Source organism: Apiospora aurea (genome assembly GCF_038362705.1).
Source record: "Apiospora aurea strain CBS 24483 chromosome Unknown utg000010l_segment0_segment0, whole genome shotgun sequence".
NCBI classification, from domain to species: domain Eukaryota; kingdom Fungi; phylum Ascomycota; class Sordariomycetes; order Amphisphaeriales; family Apiosporaceae; genus Apiospora; species Apiospora aurea.
The window spans coordinates 2,793,052-2,815,263 of record NW_027117397.1 but is presented as its reverse complement, the minus strand read 5'-3'; the positions used below and the strand labels follow the sequence as shown (position 1 = coordinate 2,815,263).

Sequence of the window (22,212 nt, the reverse complement as noted above, 5' to 3'; positions counted from 1 at the left end):
AAATCAAAACCTTAACGCCAATCCTGATGGTATCACAAATTCTAGACATTTGGATGAGCATTACGACCGCCTCCTGCCTCTCAACTCAGAAGATCCAGACGAGAAACAGCCAGGGAGCACCGAGCGACCGAGTCATCATCTGAAGATCCCTCACAGCTCCTTGGAGAGCCCGTTCCGGTATCACTGCCTGCGGCTTCCTAAGCCGTGTTCAGGCCAACCCTGTTCGTGGCCGCATCAAGACTGTTCATAGCGCCAGGTCTCGATATGTCTTGAGAAGCACGACCGGCATCTCCATCGAAGACCCATGGCCCGGCGTCGTTACGTGGTGTCAAAGGTCCCTCGGTGCAGTTCGCCAGAGGGGCTCCGGTTGGTGACGGTGTGCGGGTCCCGCGATTCAACGAAGCAGCTGCAGTCGTCGTTCGAGAAGTAGTGGGGATGGCCACAGGGCTCGAATTGGCGTGGACTGGTGTGTTTGCAGCGGCCGGAGAGCTATTCAAGAGGACTGTGGCATCTCCCATTTCTACTTCTGGAGAGGCGACTTGAGGGGTCTCTGCAATTGCCGGCGTTGCGTTCTCACTCTGCGTGCTTTGCGCGCTTTGTGTACTCTGCGCACTTTGTGCACCTTGGCGGCTCGGCTCCGCTTCCTGTTGTGAGGCATTATCTGCAAATGGGTTTTCGTTTGCCTCCTCGGGACCTGAGTCGAGCTGCTGCCACTCATCCGAGACTTCTTCCACGTCCATATCGAGGTCCGCTGCGGCTCGACAATTTGGGCAGGAGAAAATAGGGTACGAAGGCCCCATCAACAACTCCCTGATGCACTTAAAGTGCCATGTATGGCTGCAAGGAGCCACGAAAAGGGACTGGCAGGGCTGTAAAGGCGTTAGTAAATCCTATCTGATCAACACGCCTGTCCCATGACAAACTTACAGCTATTGCGTTTAGGCATATCGAACAATCCTGGGCGTGCGAGGTGTTTGATGCTGCCGAGGTCATGTTCCTAAGTCGCTTGTGCGTGGCCATACTGCGTTCAGGTCAGTTCAAGAATTCCTCGAAAATGGAGGCAGTAAATGCTTACTTGAAGGTATTTGGCTTTGCTTGCCAACCTCGATTCAGCTCGATCCTCATCTTGACGCAGCGGAAAATCATCTCCTCTCCTCCTCGGAAGTCGATCCCCAGCTGCACAATATCTCCATCGTTAATCGAAAACGGCTTGGATTCCGTGCCTGGCGGGCTGAGCCGGATGTGGTTGAGAAATGTGCCCGATGAGCTCTTGACGTCCTTGATGTACCATTTGCCGTTTTCGAACCAAAATTCGCAGTGTCTTCGGCTGACGACCTTACTCTTGAAGCCTACGGGAGCGGACGAGGGAGCATTTGACGGGACAGGGGTATGGTTTTCCCTTTCCGAATAACGTCCAACCTTGATGATCTCCTTGCCAGTCGGTAGCGTACGCGAAACGGGGGTAAACGACAAAGATTGCCGATTAGACCTGGGATCGTAATGAGCGGAAAACCTGATGCTCGGGAGCGCATCGGCGGGCAAATCGCCCGTTGTGGCTGATCGTGAGCGTGTCATCTCTGCTGAGTGACCTGCGGGCACTTGTTCCGGGCCGGTCAGTCCCGATTCGGTATTGGCGGGATGCTGGTGCTCTGCAGGATTCGTGGCAGTGCAAGGCTCGGTTGACAATGGCGATGAGGCACCAGGACTCGTGGTGTGTGATGTGATGGGAACTGGCTGCGAGGTAACTCGTCGTAGTTGTTCTCCAGTAGTGGACAGCAACGAAGGGCGTAATCCGTTCTGTTCACTGGATTGGTTGGAAGCTCGTGATCGTTGCTGTTCGGTGGCAACTGACGCTGTTATGGATCGCGTGAGGTTGGCGGTTCTGCCGGGTTGCTGTGCATGAGAAGCTGAAGAGGGTGAGGTTGTGCCAGAATTCGAATTCGGGGAGTGGCTGTCACGGGAAAGAATATGGTTCTGCGTGTATGAGCGCAGATAACTTAGACCTCGTAGCCTGCCTGTCCTGCTGGTGTGATGGGCAGGAGATGACGTGGGAGGGGAGGAGGCAGAGTTGTTGACAGAACCAGGCTGCAAGATGCCCGGCGACGGGGCGGGCTGGGTGAACATTTGAATTGAGTGAATGATGTTTTTAATTTGGGGGGGGTGGTCTTGCAGGTGGGTAGTCGGCGGATCTGCGACGAAATTGCTAAAGGGCGTAAAGGCGGGCTGACCGACAGGATTGCCTGCACCAGCAATGCAATCGATCTCAATGGGCAGCTATTTCCGTTGCGCTTGCTCTGTATCTTTTTTGGCCGCAACGCATACCCCAGCGTGGCCTGGTATGGGTTATCAATGCTGCCTCTTCCCGCGGCAAAGCGGCGTGGTTGTGCTTTGCTCTGCTTGGCCTGCACTGGGCGGGCTCTGGGATCTTCGCTACAGCCGTTTCCCTGGAATCCTGGGTGGTTGTTTGAACGGTTCTGATAACGAACAAATTGATTGAACCTAAAAAAGAAGAGGCCTTGGGTAGAATTGGAGGCCAATGCGATCCGCGACCAATAGCAGATTATCCAGGCAATGAAATTCGTGACCGAGCAAAGGCCGTTGTCCCCAAGTCAGTTGCTGGGCGAGCGCTCGTTTCAATGGCCTTCTGATCCGGGATAGAGTTGTTTCAACGTATAGTCGGCGTGTAAGTTGGTTGCCGGTGATGGATCAGTGGGGTTGGTGTGCAATGAGTGGGTGGCTTGCTTCTTGTGTGGTGTGGACAAGACAAGCTAGGCCGAGGAAAATATGGCGAATGTAGTGGATGGATGGAACTGTTAGGTACTTTTTGGCATCTAGGTATCCTGATGCGGTTCTCTCGCTTTTCTTTTTCCTTTCTCGAAAGATTGAGAAACCGTCGAAGGAAGAAGGAAAGAGTCGGTCGGGGGTGGTAAAGTTGCGAGGATTGCGAGCAGGTAGTAAGTAAATAGCGTGTCCCCGGATGGAAGACGGACGGGTCGGGTCATATGTATGCAAATGATGAGATGAACGAAGGCGAAACTACCCGATAAGGAAGGGAGAAAATTGGAACGGGTCTTCTTTGGGACTTGATCCGGTTGCCAGTCAGGTCGTCGGGTTATCGAAGTAACATAACTTGGCCTACCTGGGTACGAGATAGAAGGGGAAAAAAGGTAGTGCCGGTAGCTGGCCTGGAGCTGGAGATCAGTCCAAGTCCAGGGCAGTGCTAGCAACTGAAGAAAGATTCTACTAAGCTTAGTAGGTAGCCCGTTGGATCGATGGCCCCGATAACTGATTCGTCGGATGGTTGAAGAGAGGGATCTGGATCTTCTCCTCAAACGCGTGCTGAGGGCCGATGCATCAATTACCGTATTGTTCTTATTGGAGCGTAAGACGACATCAATCTGGTTCGGTCGGGTTGCTCGCTGGACGCGCAGGCATGTACTTTTTATCCAGGCAATGCGAGCGAGCACACCGTAGGACTGGCCAGGATCGTGGAACCCGAGCCTGGCCACTGACGCCACCGAACGGGGTCTGGCAAAAGTTGGGGGTGGGTTCCCTGGGTTCCCTGGGCTCCCTTCTGCAGGAGGTTCGCTGTGGGAGGTGAGATGAGCGGGCGGGGGGGTCTCGGCGGTCGGGGAGGGGTTAGGCTGCTTTTCTTAGGCTGTCTCTCCGCAAAAATGGCTGGCAGCTCCTGTCCTCGTCAGTGGCCAGACCTTTTCAGGGGGTCCAGCAGGAAAGTCGGCACCTGGTCTAGAATCCCTCGTCTCTTCTTCTTCCTAACCGTCTCCCGGAATGTTTGTCGGGCGCTGAGCTTGCTAGAAGGCGCATTAGCCGCAGCAGGTCTTTATTAGTTGCACTGCACCGCGCTGCACTAGCAGGTCAGGTCAGTAAGGCAAGGTGAGGCAAAGTGCCGTAGTTGGTAATTCCGTAGGTATCAACCTTGGCACCTTGCAGGATCTGAAGCACGAGGATGACAGAAGTCTCTTTGGCACAAAAAACGCCTAGGTTCAATTCTTGCACCACACCAGACGATGGATTTCTTGGTCAGACGTTGCAACTAACTAAAACCCCACAAACCACGAACACGCGACCTCGATCTCGCTACTTCAGGGTCAGCGTGATCGCGTTCCGACTCGATCTCAAGAAAGCGAAACACCACTCATTAAATCACACACATTGTAAATGCATCTGGCGTACTACCTAAGCAGCTAATGCATACATACATACACACCTAACCATTGTTTGCAAGGCAAATGCCAGGCGGTCAATGTGCAATGGCTTAATATATCTAAGTAGGTCGGTAGGTAGCTTTGATGTTGGGACTATCCAGCATCTGTTACTTAGTAAGACCGACTTCACCGAGACCTGCAGAACTCTGACGATCGGCCTGCCAGCAAACATGGCCAACTAGCATCGCCAGCATCACTCTACCAAACTCTATCTGGATGCCACTGGCAGCAGGAGACTTATCAGAGCCAGCCTCATCAACCCTCAATCGCTCGCTCTGACTGAACAGCCACAAGATATTTGCCGTCCCGGCCCGAACCACTCTACGTCACTCATGTTTGTGCCCAGTTCAAGACAAGAATATCATCCGTTTGGAGCTATGGATGATCACTGCCCTATTTACTTGGACGCGTCCACGATGTTTCATTCTTCGCAGCGATACCCGGTATTCGCCAGTCGGGAGAGGCTCCGTGACTTGTACTGTATTGTGCATGACAGATGCGCTGTCATAGCCCCGAGCAGTCCACACGGCTTGTTCAGGAGCTCAGTCGCATCATCCGAAAATGTTCAGACCGAAGAACTTGTCACATGACTCGTGATATGTCGACATGATTGACCGTCCTTCCCGCCACAAGAAAATGCTCCCAGGGACAAGTCGTTGGGTCCTGCTGCACTTAAGGTGAGGCTGAACCGGCAGCCTACATTCTCTGCGAGTCTCAACATGTCCACAACTATAGGGGGTCGGCCTGAATCGCATTGTGGCGGGTCTCAATGGGCAATGCACGAACAATTACTCGTTATTGTCCAAAATTTAAGGTTAGGACTCCGGTATTGTAGAATCGGTGTACATCTCCAAGGGGTACTCCATCTGAACATGATCATCTGACTCTACGGCGTTCATCGACTGCGCGCTCGGTTGCACGTATCACTAAGAAGTTTGACGAATTGGTAGTCAATGGTAATTTTCGTCTTCTGTCCGTCTGAAGTCCTTGTGCGAGCTGACTGGTAGGTTTTGCCAGTATTGGCATACGGTCATATCCTGGAAGGACGACTTTCACATCGGCAGATATTCTCTCGCTGAAGGCTGTCTGGTGCGGGATGGCGTGAGTCTTCGCCTGCTATCCTGGATTTCACTTTGTCTGGTTCACTCAAGTTGTTTCCGCAACCCTTTGACTGCTGCAGTTTGTTTCGAAAACTGCATCTGATTGTTACGGCGACGTTCTGTCGACCTCCCAGAATGGATTTTCGTATTCGGCGATACACGGCCAGGAACTTTGAGGATGCAGTGGTAATATTACGTTGGACAAGTACGCAAGCTCGGTGAGTCTCATCGGCGATCCTTTCTTAGAGCCATTGCTATATACAACTCGAACATATATCAAGGCCATTTCATGCTAGGAGCCAGGAAATATAGGATAGTATGACAGAGAGCATAAGCAGCCCATACCCCTAGTCTAAATAAGAGTGATTCAAAGAATTGGATGAAAGGGAGCCCGCCATATAATCCTATAAATCAGGCTATAGCATGTATATAACCCGGCTGTTCAGTATAAGATAGGGATTTGAATTGCTGTCCATCGGAAGCATAGCCAACTCTCTTGTTTAACTGTCAAATAGCCGAAGTGGATGTACGTGTGTGCAGGCCTGACTGTGATCCAGCACATCAGGCGTTTCCTTGATTGATTTTCCAAGAATCGGAAATGGTTTCCCTTTCACCTTCTCCTTACTGATCCCGGAACCTTTCAGCTAAAGTGGCCTCATAAGCCGTTTCAGTCGAGGCTTAGTGGTTCGGGCTGGGAATATGGCAGTCATCCATGCCGAAAAGCCATGCTCTGCCGGAGATTCCGGGTTCATCCCAGCAAATCAATAAACAAATTTGTTAAATGTGCCCCTTTTCAAGTTAGGTGGGCCTGGTATATGTGTTTAGGGGATAGGAGTATTCATAATTAGGGGAAACAGGCGTCCAAATCCAATGGCTTGGAACAGGGTCTTCCTGACAGTGACCCCTCTTCCAGCTCATGGGCACTTCGACGCGTCTCACTGCTCAAGCTGATATTTAGTTTTGGCATGATAAATGGGGTCGTTGCTGCTGATGACTTGTTCTGATCAAGCAAAGGGTGCCTAACGCCTGGGAAGCCCCCTAAATTTAGGAAGACAGGCATGACAATGTTTGTTTCATGTTTTTGAATGCTTCTATACGTGTAAGCATTACAACCACTGTAACAGCGGCTCTTTAGTGTCCAAAGGGAACACAACTACTTCGTTTACTACTACTTACACGAGGGGTTTTACACACAATACGTCCAGGGGCTGATTTTACAGGTATAAGTAATCAGGGGCTAAACAAGAATAGGTCACGTAGCTTGAATGGTTTTGATTTGATATGATGCACCCGGGGCTACTGAGAAACAACCCAATCATCTTCGGATAGGCAAACTGTCATAGAAGCCAACGCAACCGTCATGACAACCAGATATGCTCTTTCTTTGTATATTTCCACTCTGCGGACCACCCCCTGTCTTATATCTGTTTTCCTGTGACATATGTGAACATCTCCTAAGCACAACAACAGCTTCTAGACCGAGTCAGAATATAGTGACGCTTTAGCCCCAGCCTTTCCCCTTATACATTTTACTCAAGACCTATCACACATCTTGAAGTCACCGGATTCCCAGACGAAATAAGCCTCATGCCCTTTGGGACGGAGGAACTGCGATATTGTAGGTCGCAAGAGCCTTCAGGCGGTATTCCAGGCCTCTTATTTGAACTTCTGGTATCCCTTCCACATGTATCTTAGCCTGGGATAGGATGTAAAGTCATGTGACGCCATCTGTAGGAGCTTGTGGCTTTCGACGGTTGGTGAATTATAATCCCGGCAAGGTTGGCCATTGATACCCATTGAACATATGATTTGGACGGGCCGACCATAAATCTCACTCTGCCGTTCAGCCGAATTTACATACCGGGTCTTCAGCTCTTTCAGAATACGTGAACACAGCCTGTCAGCTCGTGAAGGGCAGAATTAGCAGTCACGCAGCCGCGTAGCTGCAGGCGGCGATGCGTTTTCTTGACTGTAAAAGATTCAAGTCATATCCGCCCCTACATAGACGAAACCGAGATCATCTGCTCTCTCCATTCCTTATGGACTGACTGGTAGTGAATACACCTGATTACTCCAGACTCACGGGCCGCCTGTCAAACATGGTTCCCCTGTGGGCGGACCTGGATACAGGTTACGTTCCGGGTGTGCTGCATGCCTATGTTACATTGGAAACGGGGCGAACGCGGCCCTGTCGATCACCACACATTCGGTAGCAAAGGCCGAGAACGTCTGGAACCGTTCCCCCAATCCAGACTGACCAAGCGGATTTGAAGTAACCTGTTCGTGGTTGGTCCTTTTGTCGTCAGTGGAGGTTTTCTTTTAGGGCAGCCGAAATTGCCGATGGGAACATAATGCCTGAGCAGCATCACCAGAGGGGAGCCAGCTAATCCAAGAGGCCCGCTTCATACCCCGACATCATCGAAGCATGAGCGCCGCTAGCCTTGGAGATCTTGTCTGTAGAACTCTCCGCCGACACCGGTGATTGTTTGTTTATGTTCCCATGCATATCGGTCTAGGAAAGAGTCGAGATACGCTGTGCGCCTCCTGAGACAGCTGAGCCCGATTCTGTACCGGAGAGGTCCATTGCAAAAGACGTATTCGCAGATGAATGATTGTTATGTTCGTGATGCTACCTTTCGGCGCCATTTCCTAATTTTGCATGGAATGCATTTTGACAGGATCCTCAAAGACGACGTAGAGTAGCAGAAGTCAGTCCTTGCGGGGACCGGCCCTGTATTGCACACGAACGATCGGTGAAAGGCCGTTTCGGGGCTACCTGGTTGGGAGCCTTTGTCGAGAGATTGGCTCATTTTCTGTGCAATCCGCGGATTGTTCCCTCTTTACCCGTTACGGCAACTCAACTCAAGACAGTTCCCGGCCGAGAGTGCCCGGCTCTCGGCAGCTCGGGTAGCGCTTCTCAACGGATTACGCAGAACGGGGCGTTGCAATTGTCCAAAATCGATATATATATATATATATAAAGGACCCAACAAGGAGTCAGCATCCCTTGCTGCGACGTTGGTATCCTTTCCCTGCCTTGGTGAAATGAGAACGAGTGCGACCCTTATTTACCCCCTAGAAATCAGCGGACGTGGTGTCGAGGCCAGTGACCTGACATGCATGCATGTACGCAAGAGGCTGCTCGTTTGGAAAAGAAAAGAGGATGGCAGCGTATCTGCATACAGCCGGCCCAGCACCAATGACACCTCGTTTGGCCGGAATACGACCTCAGCTGAGCTGTCGGTATCCAACCAGAAATCGCGTCCGCGAGACCCCATACACCACCATCTTGCACCATCGGAGAGACGCCGCCGACGTCTTCAGCGTGGCGCACGGTATCATCTTGGTACACCCTCATGGGAAACACGGATCTAGATTCAGCAGAGGCTGACAGGTTGGGAAAGAGAGAAGACTATTGATTTACTGCATCGTACGCTCGACCGGGCATCTGACATGATTGGCCAATGCCGTGAACCACATCGCTCCGGTGCAATGGTCAGTATGTAGTACCGGCCCTCCACCATGTGCCACGCCGCCGGGTCATTTGCTTCTCGAGTGTCAGCCAATGCACGAGCGTTACATTTTGGGGCTCGGCATAAGCCTTTGTGATTTACTATGCGGCCTCGCGGAGGAACTTCTGATTTGCGTCTGCGACTAAGACGGGCCGTGTCGTACGAGGATGAGTCTTCTTTGAGCAAGCTACGCCGTGGTTGCCATCGCTCCTCCTGATTTGGATAGAAACGACGTGGAACTGGATCGGGCCGCACAAGATCGAAGCTGGCCACTCTTGGAACATCTCTTGTGCAGGTCACGCACTCCCGGGCCCTATAAATATGGCTGCCCTCCAGTCTTGCCCACCCGAGAATGGCCCTCTTCACCGGCTAGGCTAGCAGCTACATACACTCATTCATTTCCCCAACGCTGTAGAGGTCTCTAACTAATAGAATCCCATCCAATCAATGATGAAGTCCTCTCTCCTCCTTCCCCAGCTCCTACTCCTGGCGCAATCCGCCTTCGCCCAGCCAGAGCAGACCTACGACGCCATCATCGTCGGCGCCGGCCTCTCCGGCCTAGGCGCCGCCAAGTCCCTGTCCGAAGCCGGCAAGACCTTCCTCGTCCTCGAAGCGCGCGACCGCGTCGGCGGCCGCGTGCTCAACCGCCCCCTCCGAGACGGCGGCTACACCGAAGTCGGCGCCGAGTTCGTCGGCGCGACCCAAGATAAAGTCCTCGACCTCGCCGCCGAGCTCGGGCTCGAGCTCTACCCGGAGTACAACGCGGGCGACAACGTGCTGTACCACAAGGGCGAGCGCTCGACGTACGCCTCGAGCCCCGTCCCGCCCGTCGACGCCCTGAGCACGACGCAGGTCCTGACCGTCATCGCCGCCATCAACGCGCTGGTCCCGGGTGTCGATGTCCAGAATCCCTGGAACAGCACGCTCGCGGAGCACTGGGACAAGAAGACGTTCGACGAGTGGCTGAAGCCCTTCCTGCTGACCGAGTCGGCGCGCTTCCTCATCGACGCCGCGGTCGAGACCGTCTTCTCCGTCGAGGCCGACGAGCTCTCCCTGCTCTACGCCCTGACCTACGTCGCCGCCGCGGGCAACGAGACCACCAAGGGCACCTTCGACCGCCTCATCTCCATCGACGACGGCGGCGCCCAGCAGTGGCGCGTCGACGGCGGCACGCAGCTCCTAGCCATCAACCTGGCCGAGAAGCTCGGCAACGATCACATCCGCCTCAGCGCCCCCGTCAGCAAGGTCGCCAAGGCCGACGAGGAGTCCTACACCGTCACCCTGAAAGACGGCTCCACCGTCAAGGGCGCCCACGTCGTCGTCGCCATGTCGCCGCCGCTCGCGCGCCAAATCACGTACGAGCCGGCGCTCCCGGCGGCGCGCGACCAGCTGACGGCGCAGATGCGCATGGGCTCGATCGGGAAGGCGATCGCCGTCTACGAGACGTCGTGGTGGCGCGAGGAGGCGCACGGGTCGCTGACGGGGCAAGCCGTGAGCGACTCCGGGCTGGCGCGGTCGACGTTCGACCAGTCGCTGCGCGAGGGGCACAACCCGCCCGTGAGCGCGCTCATGACTTTCCTGGAGGCGGACCAGATGCGCGAGTACGACAACAAGACCGAGGCCGAGATCACGGAGCAGGTCGGCAAGGACTTCGCGACGTACTTTGGTGATGCTGCCGGCGAAGTCAAGGAGTGGGTTGTCCAGCGCTGGGACCTCGAGGAGTACTCCCAGGGCGGGCCGGTGGCGATCGCGGGTCCCGGGACTTATACCAACTACGGACCGGCCCTGAAGCAGCGCGTGGGCAATTTGCACTTTGCTGGGACCGAGTCGTCAGACTACTGGATCGGGTACATGGACGGAGCTCTGCGCTCGGGCTACCGTGCTGCTTCTGAGATCATCGAAGGGTAGAAGTGGTTCTTCGGCATCAAGGGCATTTTACGTACTGTAAATATGAATATAGTGTATGATCGTAATAGTAATGACGTTCCAATGAAGTCGCTTCATACTCTTCGAGCTGTTTGCCGAATAATCTCAGTGAACACGCAGTAGCTCAGCCCCTTTTCGTGGCATGCACTCATTTGCAAGGTGCAGTAGATTGGAAGGTCCTAGCTCATCGATAAATGCCGATACATATTGAGCAACTATCTATTTTGGAATTGAAGTACCAGCAGAGCGCATTAGAACTGAGGAGACTGGGGAGAGTGAGGCCAGTGGTGCCTGTCGCTCCTCTACTGTGCGTCCAGGTCAGGATGCAACGCAACCACCATTGCCTCACAAATATTGACAATCTCCAGCCCAAGGGTCGCTTTCACGGTGCCATTAAATCATTTTGTGACCCTATTTCTATCGATGATGCTATAAGCCGAGCTTATAGTGCAATTTGACGAATTACCGGCTTTGGGTACCTTGGTGACTGACCTGTCGATGCTCCCCTCTCCAACAGGCTGCGCGCCAAGACATCGCGCTATATTGCGTGCTATGGGGGAGCCTGGCAGCTACATCCCAACCTGCCTGTTCCAGGGAAGAGGACGACATGAATGATGACCATCACATTTTATGCCAGGAAGATTGTGACCAAAGGCGATGATTCCTATGAGCAACAGTACCTAGGACCCTACCTCCCGCAGCCGCGGGAACCTGCATGCAAATTGGTCACAAATGAAGCTGTCTGATGATCCGGATAGTAATGTAACCATTGTTGATATTTAATACCACTTCATTCCCGTACCTACTTGGTCTAGATATCTTCATCCGTCTCTTGTTGGTTTCTCAATACCGTCTTACAAAATGAAGGCATCCCTCTATCTGTCGCTACTTCTCTCCCTCTGCGCAGATGCCGGGAGTAGCGCACCTGGCTTCCCCAACGGACAGCCCAACGACGGCAAGGGGAAAGGGGCGATATTCTCAGGTCAGTACAGTAGAAAGACTATATCCCTCTATTCTTCATAGATCCACTTTTCGAGCAATTGCACAGGGAGCTTGACACCTGAAAAGGCACTACCTACGCGAACCACTGAAGACATTCCATTGGCCATCTGTACGTGTAGATCTCGACCTGACCTAACGGATCCAGGCCCTGATCTACACAGTCGGTCTGACTATTGAAGTGATCGATTCCAGAGCATGTTGTGATATTATTTATCCCTTGAGCGTTTGCTAGCTGTATCGTCATCTTGTTAACTCCGACGGTACTAAACTCCATCAGGCGAGCATCTCCGGCATCGTCGGTGCGGGGAATCCAATTGCGCCGTGCCCCGTCCGAACATCCCGAGGCAAAAAGTGTCAGAGAATCAGCCAGAACGTGTGTGCCATTCCAGAGGTGGTGGCGGTGTCAGATTGGCATCGTAGCTTCATTGTCCATGAGTGCCATCCAGCCTTGCATTTCTCTCCATTGGTAAACCATCCTCTACCTACGTGTACCACAATTGACAAACCAATTCCTACTTCGATACTACTACCTACTTCCTAACCTACCGACCGATCGACAGACCGACCATCCCCCGTCCACCGCACCGCACCGCACCGCTCCGCGACCATGGAGCTCGACAAACCCAAGCCCTCCTTCCTGACCCTCCCGCCCGAGATCCGGGAGGAGATCTACCGCATCATCCTGCACCCGGACGCCAACCGCGTCGCCGGCCGCGACGAGTACACCGACTACGACTACCGCCCCGCCCTGGTCCTCTTCCGCCTCAGCAGCCAGCTCTACTACGAGGCCCGGCGCATCTTCCGGGACCTCAACGTCTTCGTCCGCATCGAGACGCCCTGGCCCGAGGCCCACCACCACGTCGCCTTCGAGGGCCACGTCCCCATCCTCATGAAGCACGACCGCGCCGCGCACTTCCGCGGCCACAGCCTCGCCATCGTCATCGGCGCGCCCCACACCCTCATGCAGGAGGCCGAGCCCCAGCACTTTGTGATATTGCTCGACGACCTCGACAAGTTCGCCTCCACCTGGCGCTACGCCGACCTCACCAACCCGGGCCTCAACGGCTACCTCACTCTCACCCTCCAGCTCCGCGACCCCCACTTCGCCCCCGAGCTGTGCGAGGAGCCGCGCGCCGTCCCCAAGTGGCGCCAGCGCCAGCTGCTCCTGCCCTTTGGCGCCGTCAAGGGCCTGCGCGAGACCGTCGTCACGTCCGACACCGCGACCACCGCGAAGCCCTTCTTCAGCGTCGAGAATGAGCTGCGCGCGGCGCAGCAGGTCCCGCACGCGAGCCCCGCCGCCTGCCTGGCCGAGACGGCGCGCCTCAAGACCGAGGGCACGAAAGAACTGTCGGCGGGCAATTACCACGCTGCCCTCGCGCTCTATACGCGCGCCTGGGAAGCAATGCACGTCGTCGTGAAAGGGCGCCAGCGGCACGTGCACGCCGAGGCCTTCTTCGCGGGCGAGCTGCGAGAGGAGCCCTACGTGGGGAAGAACGGCCAGCTCGAGCGGCTGGTGCTGCGGGTCCAGCTCGTCGCCAACACGGTGCTGGCCTACCTCAAGCTCGAGGACTGGGACGAGGCCCGGTTCTGGGGCATGCGCACCATCACGACGATGCGCCAGTCCATCGGGGCCCACGACCGCCACGATTTGGCACCCGAGGACGAGGCCGTTACTGGCTTCCCCGCCGCCGCGCCCCTTGGCCGTATCTACTACCGTACCGCTCTGGCCTACAAGGAGCTGGGCAACAAAGCCGAGGCGCGTCGTCTGCTGCGGGTCGCCAGCGTGTACATGCCGAATGACCAGAGCGTGAAGAAAGAAATCGCCGCCTGTGCTCTGCGGCTCGGCTAAACGAACCTGGCGCCTCAGTGGGCGACCAGGTAGCCCATACATTAGAACGCCTTCCCAACCATGCAGTATACGTTGCCCTTTTGAGATGGACCTTGATCCAGACAGGAACTATGTTTCCTCAAGGTATGCTTATGTCCTAGCAGTGGTTAGTCCAATATTATACCCTACTTTTCGATTCATTACCTCGTCAAAAGGCGTCATGTAAACGAAATAACCATCTCTTCTTTTATCTATCGTATCGTAAATGCAGTATGAAAACTTTCGTAATGTCGGAGCTTCATACCCCAACACTATCCCTTTTCCTTTTGCTAGCCTTCACCCAACCGACCAAGCCTATGCGAAAAGTAGATCAACCTCTTAATCCTGGCTGAACACACCACCACCAAGCTCAACCTGCCCCACGCTCCAAATCTCTCTCTCGTCTTCAACCTCGTCATTACTCAAGCCCAAGGCGCCCTGTCCACCGACGCCGCCCTCCGCTTGTCGCCTCTCCCTCGTCTGAGCACCAAGCCGCAGACCAACACGCTTAAAGTAGTCGTTCATGCTTCTTCGGGTGTTAGGCTGCAACTCCTGGCCGGCGGGGCTCTGGACGAACTTCTCGAAGACACGGCCCTCTTCCTCAGCGACCGAGAAGAGCTCGATGAACGCCGCTTCGGCGGCCAGTTTGACAGGGATGACGGGGTCTCGTACCGAAGCGAACACGGGGCCGGCCAGCAGGGGCAGATGCGGCCGCACGAGATCCACATTGGTACGCGAAATTGTGCGAATGATGACCAGTGCCAGTCGGCGAGAGTCTGTAGGATTACCTGGGGCAATAATGGTGGCAAGCGTAGAGAATATGGGTTTGGCTTGCTCGAAGGACGGCGTATGCGACATGAGATACTTGCCTGTAGCAAGGATACAGTTGTCCGCCACAAAGAGCTATATAAGCAGTTAGTAGATGCATCCGATTGAAGCCAAGGGATGGGTAACTTACGTTCTTGTTGGACATGCCCTGGGACAGGATCTCGGGCACGTCTTCAGCCAAGGGGCTGTCAAGTAGAATCTGGGGCGACTCGACGAACACGGCATTGATTGCGAGCACGGAGGAATTCGTGAAATGGGTGGTAGCGACACGACTCTTCAGCAGACTGTTGGCGACATCTGCTGGCACGTTCTTAAGCAGAGCAGAAAGCAGCTTGGCGTTGGTCACCGTCATCGTCGAATCAGCGTTGTCAGTGTCCATGTCGATCAAGCCCAACACAGCGGTACGCGAGCTTTCACCCATATTGGCCCCGGCTTTGCTGACGACCTCGTACAAGGCCTTCAGCATAGCCGTCTTGACACCCGCGTCGGTTGTCTTGGATCCAGTGACCAGCTCCGCAACAAGGGGGTCCACACGGGGCGTGAACTTGATCAAAGTTCCCAGTGCCTTGGCCGCACGCGATCGAAGCACTTCACTCGTAGTGTCGGCCAGAGATCTTGCGAAAGTACGCTGGAGTTGCGGTAAGAAAGGCTTGAGAGCGGTGGGCATCTTCTCCAGCAAGTTGTTGAGGGTGAGAAGAATGGCCGCCTTGACATCAGTAGACCTCTCGGAAACAACACGAATGAGCGGTCCGGTGATCTGGGTGACGAAAGGCTTGAGAGAGGCTTCGCTGGTCCTGTCCACAACGTCCGAGATTGCAAGTGCAGCAGCAGTTCGTTGATCCGCTGTACCGTTCATCAAACCCTGCAAGAAAATTGGCAGAATGGCGTTGATTCCCTTTGGTAGTTCGAAACCGGGCAGGTTGTGCCCAGCAACACCAACTTGAAGAAGTGTCTGTCTGGTAGAAGGCACCAGGGATTCCATCTCTTCCTTCTTGAGCTTCTTGGTGAAAGTGCTTAGTGCCGTCCAAGCAGCCTTGATCACATCCTTGTCACGATCGTCGAACGAAATCAACAGGGCACGGACGATGTCCTGGTTGTAACGCGAGTAGTCCACGGTAGCTTGGTCAAAGAAGTTGGCCATTCGGTATGCAGCGTTCGCTCGCTTACGGTGATCTTCGTGCTTCACGAGTTGGAGCAGAACGTTGATGACTGTGTTGAGGCCATCGTATTCATCCATGGACAAGATGACTGTGTCAATCGAGCTCTCAACATCTTTGCGCATATCCTCATCCTCATTGTTGACAATGTTGTCCATCAAGGAGTTGATGATGTTGGGCAAGCGTCGGTTCATAGCAGCGCCTGCCACCTTTGCCAAAGATGCCAAAGCTCTGGCATTAAACGCCGAGATGGGAGGCGTAATGAGAGTCGGAATAAGGTTGGGCAGAATGATGTTGGACCGCGTCGTCTCAGTGAGCAGTGTGAGAAGCGCCTGGAGGGCATTGTCGGCTTCGTCATCAGAACGCAGGAGGTTAAGGAGGAACGGAAGTGTTTGATCGACGGCACGCTTGCCGATGATTTGTTGAAGTGAGTCAAATGCTTCCGCGGCAGCCTCTCTCACATCCTCATCAGAATCTGTGAGAGCGGTGCGGACTACAGAAATGAGAGTCTTTTCATGGTCCTCCAGAGCCTCTTCAGAAGCGGAAGCAATAAGCTCCTTGAGGGCCAGGCATATACCCTGCTTGGCATCTGTATCTGTGGAAGTCTGCAAGCCCTCTTCGAGAGTCGGGAGAAGACTTGAAAGCACGCCGTCGCCAGCCTTGCGAATAAGTTCTCCAAGTGCGTTGCTGGCAATAACCTTGTGCTCCATGTTGGAACTACCAAGGCGGCGAATGATGATTTGAGTAAGGGTAGGGGTAAGCTCCTTGAGAGTCTTCGGCGTAGCAACGAGAGCCTTCCATACGCTGATGGCAGCAGAACGTACGGCACCAGCAGTATCGCAGCGGCAAATGTAAAGGGCAGCCAGGATTTTGTTGCGCTTCTCTTCACCGAGTACCTCGCGAAGCGATGCACCAGCCTCCTTGGCTTGATCCAACTCATCTTCTGCATCCTCCTTGCCAGTGATACCAGTGAGGTTGAAGAGCAAGTCACCAACCAGCTCAACCGAGCTAAGACGGATTCTGTAGCTGTCGTCTGCGAGACCACGCTCTAACTCGGGGGAGGAGTAGATCAACAGCGCGGGCCGCAAAGTTCTTGACAAGAAGTCTACCGGCACGCAGCGCCGTTTCACGTATAGATTCGACATCGTCCGCCAGACCAGCGAGAATAGGCGGGATGATCTTGCTGAGATAATTGGCAAAGCTGTTTCCAAAGCATACCGGAAGGAAAATGAAGAGTGACATGAAGCCTTCTCGGATTGCTGCCTTGGAAGACTCCACGTTTTGTAGGATGGTAGGAAGGGTCTCCTCCAGTCTTGTTGTTCCAAGACCGGCAAGGACTTCGGAAAGAGCCTGCGCAGAGCCGAGACGATCGCCAGCACCTGTATCGGACTTGAGAGTTTGCATAAGTCCAGGGATAAGGTCGGGGAGAGCATCTTCGCCGAGCTTCTCGACCAGAGAACCAAGAGCACGTGAAGCAGTGGCCCGCGTTGTAGGCACAGGATCGACGGAGGCAAGTTTGAGGCCGGATACAAGCACTGGAAGATGGGCTATGAGATCCTTGCGCTCGGTCAAATGAGCCAAGCTTCCAATGACTTGCGATGCTTTCCGCTTGGTGTTGGATCTGTCTGCCAAACCGCGCTGGAGAACTCTTGTTACAAGGGCAAGAGACGGTGCATCAAGATAATGCACGAACTGGACTTTGATAAGAGAGTCCAGTGCAGTGTCGGTGTACTTGGTAGGATCACTGAGAGCCTTGAGGAGAATATCTGCGAGGCTCTTGATTTCTGGGTTTGTGATAACGTCACCAAACCGTTTCAAACTCTTGTTGGCAGCAGAACGAACTTCCTTGTGAGTGTCGTTCAGTACACCAGTCAATGGAGGGATGATGTCTGGTAAGCTCTGCGCCAGCTGCTGGGGATCCAAGTATGCCATGGCACCTAACAGTTCGCAAGCACCCTTCTTGCTACGCCATTGATCATCATCAAGACCGTTCAGAAGCGTAGGCAAAATCTGCTTGACACCAAAGGAGCTGAGCTTCGCGAAACAGGCCTTGGCAGCTGCCAGGCAGGCATCTCTCACATCAGCACTGCTGTCGCCGAATCCAGTGAGTAGCTGGGGCACAATCTGGATCGCATATGGTTCAAAAAGGCGACCGAGGATCAATGGCGCCAGCTCAAAGGCAAGGAAGGCGCCTTCTCTTTGCTGTGGTTCCTTCTTGTTCTCAGTTGCACTTTTGAGGCTGATGAGGAGGCGGTATTCGCGTAGTACAGAGATACCCCTTCCGAGTACTAAGCCGGCCAAGCCGTATGCGGCGCCACGCTTGGCTGCGTAGCTCTTGGAAGTCAACAGTGTATCCATGACTTGGTCAAAGTACTTGGATGACTTATCACCGCATGTTCGCACCAGAGGGGGAGACATTCGGCCACAGCGTACTGCACCGCCTCAGACGGAGTGCCAAGAGTCGCTAACAGCCGCTCAATAACGACGGGAATCTTTGAGTCGCCGGGTTTCAAATGACGGGCCAAGGCACCGTACATTACGATCACAGCCTCGTTCACCCGGTCTCCAGCCTCCGAGCCCGTGTCTGGCGCTTCGAGAGTTCGCTCAAACATCTTCATCAGCTTATCCACCAGCGCACGTCCATGTTGGTCGATAGCAGTGATGGCTGCCTCTAACATTTCGCCTCGAACATTGGGGTCTTTGTCGCCTAGCGGCCCCTTCTCCATGAGGAAACTGAAATAGCCATCGACTTGGTCTTTTTGGAGACAAGGAGCAAGTGATTTGAGCGCAGCAGCAACACCGTGCCTAGCTTCCCACGGATCTGCTAAATCCGTCTTCCTTGGCATACCATACGAGTCGAATCCTGCAACACGGGGTTTGGCGAATTCAATGTATCTTGCTTGGAGGATCTGGAGAACTTCGTTGACAGTTGGTAGATGTGCCCGGCAAGCATCAGCCAGAGCCCTGGCGGAAGCTCTACGGAGCTGGCCATCTTTGCTCTCCAGATAGGGTATCATCTTGAACGGCACATCCTTGGATACCTTGAAGCCACTCTCGTCCCAAATCTCTCGTGCAATCTCGATATTTGTCTCGTCATCGTCATGGCATGCAATCCAGATCTCATCGGAGAAGTCGAGCTCGCTCATATCCACCTCGGCACTGATTGATTGCAGCACCGTTTCGCGGACTGACGACTCTGGCACAATTGCACCCTTTGCAAGAACCGATATCTCCTGGGAAGTCATGTTGGGGGCAACACAACGTATCATATCGGAGAAACAATCCTTGACAATCTTGTAATGCTGGTTATAACGCTGCATTGAGGTGATCATTGTTGATGTCAGATCGGATCGCGGAACAGCTTCCTCTACACAAACATCTGTATGGAAAGAGACAAACTCGATGGCAAGAACCAACTGAGCATCTCGTTCTTCTGCTGCGGCGCCAAAGCCACCGTGCTGCAACACCAGGAATATGAGTGAAAGCATGTATACGACAGAAATAACGTCGAAAGGGCGCTGTTCTCCAGCGAAGCGTAACCGGTATAGAACTCGGGTAATCAGTTCTTCCAAACCCTCCTCTTCAAGATTCTCGGGCAGACCGGTCACTCCCAAAGCACGCAGCGTAGCAACACCGATGAATGGACGAATCGAACCAAGCCGGTCCGTGACTTTATCGGCGCATGCCAGGTAGACTGAGGGAGCAGCATCACCAGTGATGAGGCATGCACCGGCTTCCATTACTTTCAGAAGCGCATTTACCGCTGGTCCCATCCAAAGACTTGCCTCGGTTGGTGGGCCATTGATCAATCCTTGGATAATACCAATGCCACGCAACAAGCGTGCTGCGAGAAGCTGCACCGACTTTCGAATTTCTGACTCCTTTTTCAGCTGGGCATTGACCTTAGCTTGCTCATCAGCTGTAAGTTTCTTCTGAGTGCCTTTCTTTGCAGCCAGCTGTGCTCTTAGGTCTTCTTCCCATTTGAGCGTATCATAGTCTTTGGTGTTCTTGTTAGGCAAGGCTTGAGACTTCTTAGCAAGTACGTCGATGCAAGCAGTGCCTTCAGGGGTGCGGAATATGGCTGCTTCCACTGGCCCGACATCCTTGAGCTGGTCAGGGTCTAAATCACCTCTAATCAGCTCAATGATCTTAGATGTCATAATCTCGGGTGCCACGAAAGCAAGGTCAGCAACAGCGTTGCAGGCTGCTGTCTTAATGGCAGAAGACTTTTGCTCGAAACTTGTCTTGTCGGTGATTTCTTGCAACAGAGATGCCTCGTGTCTTAACACCAGACTTCCGGGGTCGAGCCCGACTTTGAGGCAAGATTCGATCCAGTTGGACCTGGGAATAAGGTTGGGTCTCGCCAAGGCGACCAATGAACACATCTGTTTCTCAATGGCCTCCAGGTTGCGTTCTGTGCCCTCTTTCTTGAAATCCTCCTCTGTCAGGCAGATTGAGCGCAGCGGTAGATGCAGGTTTGTCTTGTCGAATTTGGCCGAGGCAGCTACACTTTCCTTATCGCTTAGTTCGGTAGACTCGATCCATTGCCAAAGACCAGCAACCACTGCTTCTGATACCAGAGTCGGCTGCTTGGCATAGAGTTTGGTGATGGTTTCGCATGTTTCCTTGCGAATTTGAGGCGGTACAGTAGGCGAAGAGGCTAGGAAGATTAGAGCCTGAGACCATGCTGCCCGCACTGAGCCAGGGGCTTCTACAAAATCCACCACTACAGCTGAGAGGGCAGCGAGAAACCATCGCAAGTCGTCTTCGGTGGACAGTCTGTTATATATTCGGTGGTTAAGTAGGAATGAAGGCTTTGGCTCCAGCACAAGACTTTCTTTGGAGACTGCTGCCTTCTTAATAGAAGCTTTGATAGATTGGCTTTCAACCTGTGGGAAGATTTGGTAGGCCAGAACAGTGACCACATAAGCGCCGGAGATCAAAGTACTCTGCACAGCGGCAAGAGGATTCTTGTTAACTTCGGCCCAGCTTTCGGCCAAGGGGCTCGCTATGGATTCCGCGAACTTGACAGCGTTCGAGGGAATAGATTCTTGGGTGTTTTTGAAATACGAGAGTACCTCGCCTGCTTTGAGAATCCATAGCCTACGCGAAGGTATTTTCTTATCTGCCAGACCTTTGATGTAAGCGTCAAGAACAGGTGTTGCCAGCTCAACATTGTGTTGTATCTCGTACGAGACGCAGCAGGTGAAAGCTGAAAGTTCTGCAGCCAGCGCGAGCTCGTTGCCTTCTTTGCCTACTACCAGAGGAAGAGCAGCCGTGACCTTCGAAGCAATCGATGCGGACAGGGGCAGACTTTGCAGCATTTCTGAGTGAAGAACGCGTTGGTCGGCCGATGCTAATTTTCCAGACTTCAGGGGACCCACAATCTCATCCGCAACTTGTTCCAGGATTTTGAAGTCCTGGCACTTGGAGACCGTGGTCTCAAAGGTGGTTTTGACAGCTTGACGAATAACCGGATTGCTCGACTTTACGTTAGCCAGCAAAGGCTTCATCAGATGACCGCCCAGTACAGTTGACAGGTCCATGTCCTGGGGAAGCGAAGTGATGAGACCTGGTACGAGGCCCATAACAACCTCGGGAGCACGAAGTAGGCCCTTCTCGATTGACGGGACGACCTCCTTCGTTAGGTCCTCGAATGTGACGAAATCCAGAAAGAAATCCCGTAGGCCAGATGCTATGTGGTCTGGAAGCTGCGTTTTGGATCCAGCGATCTCCCGCGTGAAGAAACCGAAATAGTCCGCCTTCCTGGAAGCGAGTAGTGGCTTCGCCTTGTCGTGGCGAGATGATACACCCGCAACTACACCCAGCATAACGGCATTCCGGGCTGTGGACTGTCCGGCTTTTGTCGTCAGTGCTTTTACCACATCTTCAATGAAGCTTCCGCGGAACTCCTTTTGCCAGAAGGCGGCCCGCAGCCCACGTCGAGTGACAGTGATGGCTGAATCGGCCACCGAAGAGCGGGTAGGTGGCTGGAAGCATCTCTCCAAAGCAGCTGCGTTGGCATGGACGATATCCAGCCCAAACTGGCCAAGCATAGGTGTAGCGGCGATTGTCGACAAGAGCGACCCGCACCACTCGACCAGGACAAAGGCATTGTTAGGGGCTATGCCGGCCTTCTGCGACTCTAATCGCAAGGCGTTTATGAAGGGCGCAATAGCCTTGGGCTCGCTCGCATTGGCGACAATAGAGACAAGGCATGACTGAACAGCTCGTCGAGAGGGTCTGTCATTATAAGCAGGGTGGGTATCGAAGAGGAGCTTGAGGACTCTCGGTGTTGCGGACACATCGACTGCTGTTTGGACGATATTTGGTCAGCGGCAAGATGGGGATGGGGGGGTAATAGAGCTGAGGCGCTCCACAGCACAGTAGGACGGCTCACCATTCTGCTTGAATTTTTCTTCAATGGACTTTAATTGAGCTATGCGCGTCTTGGTAGATGCCGAAGACAGGTCTGCCTTCGCAGCGACCAGATCGACCCCTGCCGGAGAAGCACCATTGGTGGTCGCTTCAGTCATTTTGAAGGTATAGTGAGAGATGGTGGGGGAACATGGACATGCCAGGCCGCCCAGCAAT

General features: G+C 53.8%; 4 protein-coding genes across 4 annotated transcripts; 2 read left to right on the top strand and 2 right to left on the bottom strand.

The window, feature by feature from the left end:
- Window positions 1-197: 197 nt before the first annotated feature.
- On the bottom strand, window positions 198-2,124 carry PG986_014848 (uncharacterized protein; the record flags this gene model as incomplete). Its single annotated transcript, XM_066851070.1, has 3 exons — window positions 198-869; window positions 928-1,021; window positions 1,076-2,124. 3 exons carry the CDS (start codon window positions 2,122-2,124, stop codon window positions 198-200), a joined length of 1,815 nt encoding a protein of 604 aa, XP_066693308.1.
- A 7,164-nt stretch (window positions 2,125-9,288) lies between these two features.
- Window positions 9,289-10,746, top strand: PG986_014847 (monoamine oxidase; the record flags this gene model as incomplete). Its single annotated transcript, XM_066851069.1, has 1 exon — window positions 9,289-10,746. The coding sequence occupies one exon, from the start codon at window positions 9,289-9,291 to the stop codon at window positions 10,744-10,746; it is 1,458 nt and encodes a 485-aa protein (XP_066693307.1).
- A 1,627-nt stretch (window positions 10,747-12,373) lies between these two features.
- On the top strand, window positions 12,374-13,615 carry PG986_014846 (uncharacterized protein; the record flags this gene model as incomplete). The annotated part of the gene is made up of 1 exon (XM_066851068.1): window positions 12,374-13,615. One exon carries the CDS (start codon window positions 12,374-12,376, stop codon window positions 13,613-13,615), a length of 1,242 nt encoding a protein of 413 aa, XP_066693306.1.
- Window positions 13,616-13,972: 357 nt separating this feature from the next.
- PG986_014845 (eIF-2-alpha kinase activator GCN1) lies at window positions 13,973-22,154 on the bottom strand (the record flags this gene model as incomplete). The annotated part of the gene is made up of 5 exons (XM_066851067.1): window positions 13,973-14,536; window positions 14,592-16,670; window positions 16,837-17,950; window positions 18,052-21,931; window positions 22,019-22,154. The coding sequence occupies 5 exons, from the start codon at window positions 22,152-22,154 to the stop codon at window positions 13,973-13,975; spliced, it is 7,773 nt and encodes a 2,590-aa protein (XP_066693305.1).
- Between the last annotated feature and the right edge of the window lie 58 nt (window positions 22,155-22,212).